The 6,510-nt window shown below is 36.7% G+C and overlaps 1 protein-coding gene across 1 annotated transcript; it reads right to left on the minus strand.

Moving 5' to 3' along the window:
- Positions 1–410: 410 nt before the first annotated feature.
- Positions 411–2,953, minus strand: LOC131525728 (perforin-1-like). Its single transcript, XM_058753638.1, has 3 exons — positions 2,940–2,953; positions 1,887–2,407; positions 411–1,759 (listed from the first exon to the last, which is right to left on the minus strand). Exons 2-3 carry the CDS (start codon positions 2,402–2,404, stop codon positions 559–561), a joined length of 1,719 nt encoding a protein of 572 aa, XP_058609621.1. The 5' UTR covers positions 2,405–2,407; positions 2,940–2,953; the 3' UTR covers positions 411–558.
- Positions 2,954–6,510: the final 3,557 nt, after the last annotated feature.

Below are 6,510 nucleotides of genomic sequence, written 5' to 3' on the forward strand. Positions count from 1 at the left end.
GGCCAGTGCATCGCCCCCTCTTTGACAACCGCTCTCCCTAAAATATTGTGAAATATTGTATTGTTCTGTAATATAATGCATTTTTTTGCATTTTATATTTATATGGATTTTCAGAATAGTACTTTTGCATGGCCATCTTTGGATTAACACATGCATAATGGTGTATTTATAGCAAGGGCTAACTGTCAAAGGCAATCAGCTGAAACTTGACTTCCTGGTTAACTAATGCAAAGGACCCAAATTAAATTTCCATTGGCAAATGTGAGTTAAAAAAGTATGTAAATTTGCTCAATTAGTGATGAGGGTGGGGTTTCTCATCTATGTTGTCAAATGGGGCAGGGGCAGCACTGCCTGTAGCTTTTGTACACACACACACACACACACACACACACACACACAGATATGTCTTTATGAATGCTTTATTAATGCAAGAATACAGAAAGGGAATGGGAATATAAGTAAGCAAAGGTTACAGATACACTTTTTTTTTCTGGCAGATGAAAGTGCAGTTTAGGTGCTGTTAGACTTCATGCATAAAGGAGGGATTCAAAATTCAGGTCACAGCATCATCATCTTTTCAAAAGCACTCTTGAAATTGAACTTATCTGTATTATTGAGAGCTAATTCAAGCCTCGGCAGGTCTTTAACCAGAACACCATTTCTTGAGCTGAAAATATCAGCCAGAGGGGCAGCCATTGGAGAAGGTCTATATTCATTACACTGAGGGCCCTGTAGACTGGGAGCACATTTCACTTCATAGATAAAATAGAATGTGCCATATTTAAAAGCACAAGTATCACGCACAACTCCACTTCTAAGAGGAAAAGAACATTTACCAAGGAAATCACTGTTCCAGGAGCTGTCTGCATCATATACTGTAAAAGTTATTTTGTTAGCCATTCTGATCTTAATGGGACCAAACTCAAATCTTTCTGGCCAACGTGGATTGTCATTATTACTAATAGTCCGAGTGCGCCTGGTTATGTGATCATATGTAACAGTTACAGTGCCATCTGTTTGTGAAAATCTATCTCCATACAGACCTTTGGCTCTGAGATTGTAGACTTTCAGGGTTGCAAGTCCTCTTGCAGCTGGACAGCAGTTAGACTTTATAACTTGACTACTTTCACAAACACAAGCACATCGGTCTCTTGGGCTGCACTTCCTGCCAATCTTGCAAGGCTCAGAGCAAACCTTCATGAGGGCATTTTGAATGATATATTTTTCAACAGCTTTCTTCAGTCCTTTCCTTGCAGGGTGTTTAGCACTCAGTAAGAAATGGAGGGGTTTCAGAGAGTAATGCACAACTTCAGGGAGATTCTTCAAAGACTCGACCCATTTTTTAAGGGAATTTGGGTGTGATGAAAAAAGTAGATCTTCTCCATTTTTGTCTCCTCCAATAATTTCCATTTTACGATCATTGAACATGGAGCTGAACTTTTCATTTGTGTGCATCTTCTTTTTTTGTTCTTGACAAAAATGTGTCTCTGCCGTCATAGTTGCTCCTTTGTGTGAACCAGAGGCTTCTACATCCAAACAGTCTTTCACTGCAGCGTCTGTAAGGCCACTCATTGTTGCCTGACAGCTTTTGATGGCTGTTATGGCTTTCATTTGCCCTCCTAACTTGACACTTGTGGTATAGTGAGTGCCATATGTTGAGATCAAGTTGCGGTAGGCGTCTGGATCGTAGGATGCAGGGAGTGATTTGATCGCTTCAAGAAACTCTGCTTGAAGAGGGGGCTTTGCAGCTACACGATATCTATAAAGAAATAGTAAACTAAATTTAGTTGGATCAAAAAAGGAACAATTTACAGTTTAAGTTTTAAATTAATTTTCATTTTATTTCATAGTTGTTGTTTTTACTAGTATGAGTGAAGAAAAACAACCTGTAAAAACGACATGCAACTTCATGTTTGGTGAAACTGTATTTGTCTGCTTTTGATTTTTTCATTGCAAAACTTGCTTCCCAGGAATGAGTGCTTCCAAATGCAGCTCCACCTGCCTTGAAATCTAAACCATTTTTCCAGCTGGCCGAGATTGCTGATGATGAATCATTGACCAGTGCTTCACTTGATTCATAGATCTGACTGGAGACTTTCATTGAACACTTTGGCAAGGCCCTCCAATCTACAACTGCAGCTGGTAGCTTCTGTTTTATTCCATTCATGTACTTGTTTTTGCGCAATTTACAAGTGCCGTTTCCTAAATCCCATGTTTCTGTATTGATCACATAAGAACCTTTTCGCTCCAGGGTCACAATATCAAATCCCTCTCCAGCGAGATTGTGTCCTGGAACAAAGGGAGCATTCTCACACTCTTTTACTGAGCCTATGTCATCCTCTCCAGCAACGGTCATGAGAAGCAATGCCCAGAAAACAACAAGGTAAATCTGCATCTGCCCCATGATCTGTTGGTAGAGAAGAAAATTTCAACATTTCTGTTAAGTCATTATTGGTGTCAGATTTTTACATAAAAATAAACTTCTTCATAAAATTGATTATATCAACAATATTATTTTAAAAACATTTAAAGTACAAGTATGTACTTTAAAACACTAATGGTTTCTTTAAAATCATATGATTTGTTGGTAACACTTTACAATAAGGTTCATTGGTTAACAACATTAGTTAACATGAACTAAGCATAAACAATACTTCCACAGCATTTATTAATATTAGTTAATGCTAATTTCAGCATTTACTAATGCATTATTAAAATCACAAGTTGTGTTTGTTAACATTAGTTAATGCACTGTGAACTAACATGAACTAACAATGAACGACTATTTTTATTAACTAACATTAACAAAGATTAATAAAGAGTGTAATAAATGTAGTGTTCATTGTTCGTTCATGTTAATTAATCAATTAAGTAATGTTAATGAATGACACCTTATTGTAAAATGTTACAGATTTGTTTGATGATTTTCCATCTCTTACCACTGAATTCACCGGTGAGCAGATCAAAACGAAATGTTTTCTCTCTAACTGCTCATTTTATATGATGGTTGTGTAGCTGTGGGCGTCAAAGATTTGTAGAAGCTACAAATGATATGCATTGTTATGAGTGTTAGTGTTCCTCCCTGACAGGCTTTTCTAGATGTGTTCTATACTTCTATACACATATACTGTATATGTAGTGCAGCACAGACTGATCAGTCTATGATTTGAAGCAATGCATAGTGGATAGATTTTTTTCTGACTTGAGATGGTGTAGATGCAACATCACTATCATGTACACCATTAAATGAGAGCGATTTGAGAGCAGTTGGTATGGCTCATTCTTCACAGTTTCACCGCAGTGGGTATATAAGCTCTGTTGACGACACAGCTGTTACGCATCTGGCCAGATTCACAGATGACATCAATGACGTGTGTTTTCTGTTTATTTATTATATTAAATACAGCTGCAGTTGAAGTCAAACTCTTTATTTTTTTTCTATTTTTGCACATAGCTATGTCTTTGACTTTGTCCGTCTGTGAAACCGCTATCTATCTCTTGAGTCCCAAACATAAGCAGAAGCTGAGTAAGTATAGCTCCATTCAGTTCAATTCAATTCAAGTTTATTTGTTTCACGATACAAATCATTGCAAAGTAGCTTTATAGAAAATTAAAGTTTCTACATTATATTTAGTAGTAGCTTATCAGTGGTGACTATGTCAAGTTGGCGTCCATATGGCAGAAATGTACAGTAAAAATCATGCAGTTACAGTAGTTAATGACATGTAATCAAATAGACGGTGAACATTATTAACAGAAATGATTATAAAGTTATACGTTGGTCTGTATCATCTGTTCTCAGATCTTCATAAGGGCTGGATCCAGATTGAAGCTTGTGTAATTCCTAGTTACCTTGGGATGCCAATCCCATGGCAGAAACAGAGAAGCAAATAGAGACAAAATTAGTGTAGCTGTTGTTCCAACTAAGCAAAATTGACGAGTTCAACCCAAGCAAAAGAATGATAATGTGCATTTGATCAGATATGACTGATACAAGGTTATGAGATACATAATGTGAATGCTTGGGTAAAGAGATGTGTCTTTAATCTAGATTTAAACAGAGAGAGTGTCTGAACCCTGAACATCAGGAAGGCTATTCCAGAGTTTGGGAGTCAAATGCGAAAAAAGCTCTACCTCCTTTAATGGACGTTGCTATCCTAGGTACTACCAAGAGTCCAGAGTTTTGCGACCTTAGGGAGTGTGATGGACTGAAGCGTGATAGAGGACTAGTTAGATATGCAGGAGCTAAACCATTAAGGCCTTGTAAGTAAGTAGTAATATTTTGTAACTAAAGTGGAACTTATTAGGTAGCCAGTGGAGAGACTGTAAAATTGGGGAAATATGATCATATTTTCTTGACCTGGTAAGGACCCTAGCAGCTGCAATTTGGACTACCTGTAGCTTGTTTATTGAAGATGCAGGACAACCACCTAGCAGTACATTACAATAGTCCTGTCTAGAGGTCATGAATGCATGAACTAGCTTTTCTGCATCAGAAAAAGGTAACATGTTCCGTAGTTTCAGGCAATGTTTCTAAGACGGAAGAATGCCGTTTTTGTAACATGGGAAAAAAGATTTGCTGTCTAATATATTTAAGGGAAACAGGTCAATTTAGCTCAAAGTGAATCAATCATAGTTTTATAGGAAATTTGAACAGAATCGCTGTTCTAAGGCTGATCACTGAATCGGCCAGCAATTCATTGAACAAGCCGTATAACATCAACCCTGCAATGGATATTAAAATCCAAAATATAGTGAAAACACTATTAATTAGCACAGCAACAAGATCGGCAGTTTAAGACATTACCTTCTTGGCACAAAACACAGGATATTTCTCTTTTCAATATGAATAATACTTTATTGGATAAATCTAAGACAATATATACTAATCTAACACAAACACACGCACTCACACATTCATACAAGTTGCAGGAAGAGTATAAGTGAGGAAATAATGAGTTTAAGAGAATGAAAATGTGAAATCCCAAGTTTATAGCAATATGTGCAATTGCATAGACCTGAACAACCATCAGGTTCATGCTCAGGTTCAGGTTTACTTGATTTGTACCCATAGGTAAACTAGGTTTGCAGTGTTAAGAGTTCTCACATCTTTCACATTTGACAGACATCACAAACATTAAACAACATATATGATAAAGTGCTTTAAAGTTCCCAGCATCACCAAAAACTGCCTGGACTAAAAACAATAAATAACTAATGCACAAATTATGTAAAAATTGCAATAAATAAATATTTTAAAAATATAATAGTAATAAATAAAAATAAATTAATATTCTTAAGACCTATCCTTATTCAACTGAGTAATAGCTGCTGGCACAAAGCTATTTTTATACCGCTTAGTTCTACAATATGGAAATACAAATCTACGTCTAGATGGCTGAAGTTTAAATTCATTGTTCAAAGGATGAGAGTCATAATTTAGAAATTGAGTTAGTCATCCGCTGTAACTGTCTGGTATACAGGGATGCTGGACTAAGCTGTGACTCCCCAATCAGCTTACTCGACCATCTAACAATTTGACTCAGTGAATTCTTGTTCTTTACAGACAAGTTTCCAAACCAAGACACCAGAGAAAATGTTAAAAGTGATTCAATAAAAGCATGATAAAATAAAATCATCATGTTCCTGTCAATGTGAAAGTGGGTCAATTTCCTTAAACAAAACAGACGCTGGTGTCCCTTTTTACATACAGCTTCACAATTTACTTTGAAGTTCAACTTAGAGTCAATGATAGTCCCAAGGTATTTGTAAGATTGCACAGATTCTGTTTTCTGACTTTCAATAGATGTAACTTCATGTGGGTGGGCTTGTTTCCTAAAATCAATAATCATGTCTTTTGTCTTAGATAAGTTTAATTGGAGGTAGGACTCCTCACACCACTTTATAAAGTCATCAACAATCGGGCCATGGCTAATCTCATTGCCCTGAATCTCACTCACAATAACAGTGCCATCTGCATACTTTATAATAGTCCTGTTTTCCCACTTACTCTGACACATATTTGTGTAGAGAATAAATAACAGAGGTGAGAGCACACATCCTTGTGGGGAGCCTGTAGAGGAACAAACTTGATCAGACAGGGTTCCATTTACCCTTACTCTCTGGGTCCTATTAGTTAAGAAATCAAGAATCCAACCCACAATATTGTTACTCAATGTAAACTGTTCTAAAAGCCTATTAATTAGAACATGGGGTTGGATTGTGTTAAAAGCAGATGAAAAAAAAATCAACAAATAAAAGCCTGGCATGAGACCCATTACTGGGTTGTTTAGCAAGTAAATTCAACAACGTAACTGTAGCATCCTCTACTCCTCTATGTGGCCTATAAGCAAATTGCATAGGGTCAAGTGTATGTTCAGTTTTCCTTAGAATTTCTTCCCTTACCAGTTTTTCAAGGGTTTTCATTAAAATTGATGTAAGAGCAACTGGTCTAAAATCATTAAGGGTATTGGGACTACTGGACTTGGGAACTGGGACTACCACAGCATC

The sequence above is a fragment of the Onychostoma macrolepis genome, chromosome 19 (assembly GCF_012432095.1).
Source record: "Onychostoma macrolepis isolate SWU-2019 chromosome 19, ASM1243209v1, whole genome shotgun sequence".
Classification (NCBI taxonomy): Eukaryota; Metazoa; Chordata; class Actinopteri; order Cypriniformes; family Cyprinidae; genus Onychostoma; species Onychostoma macrolepis.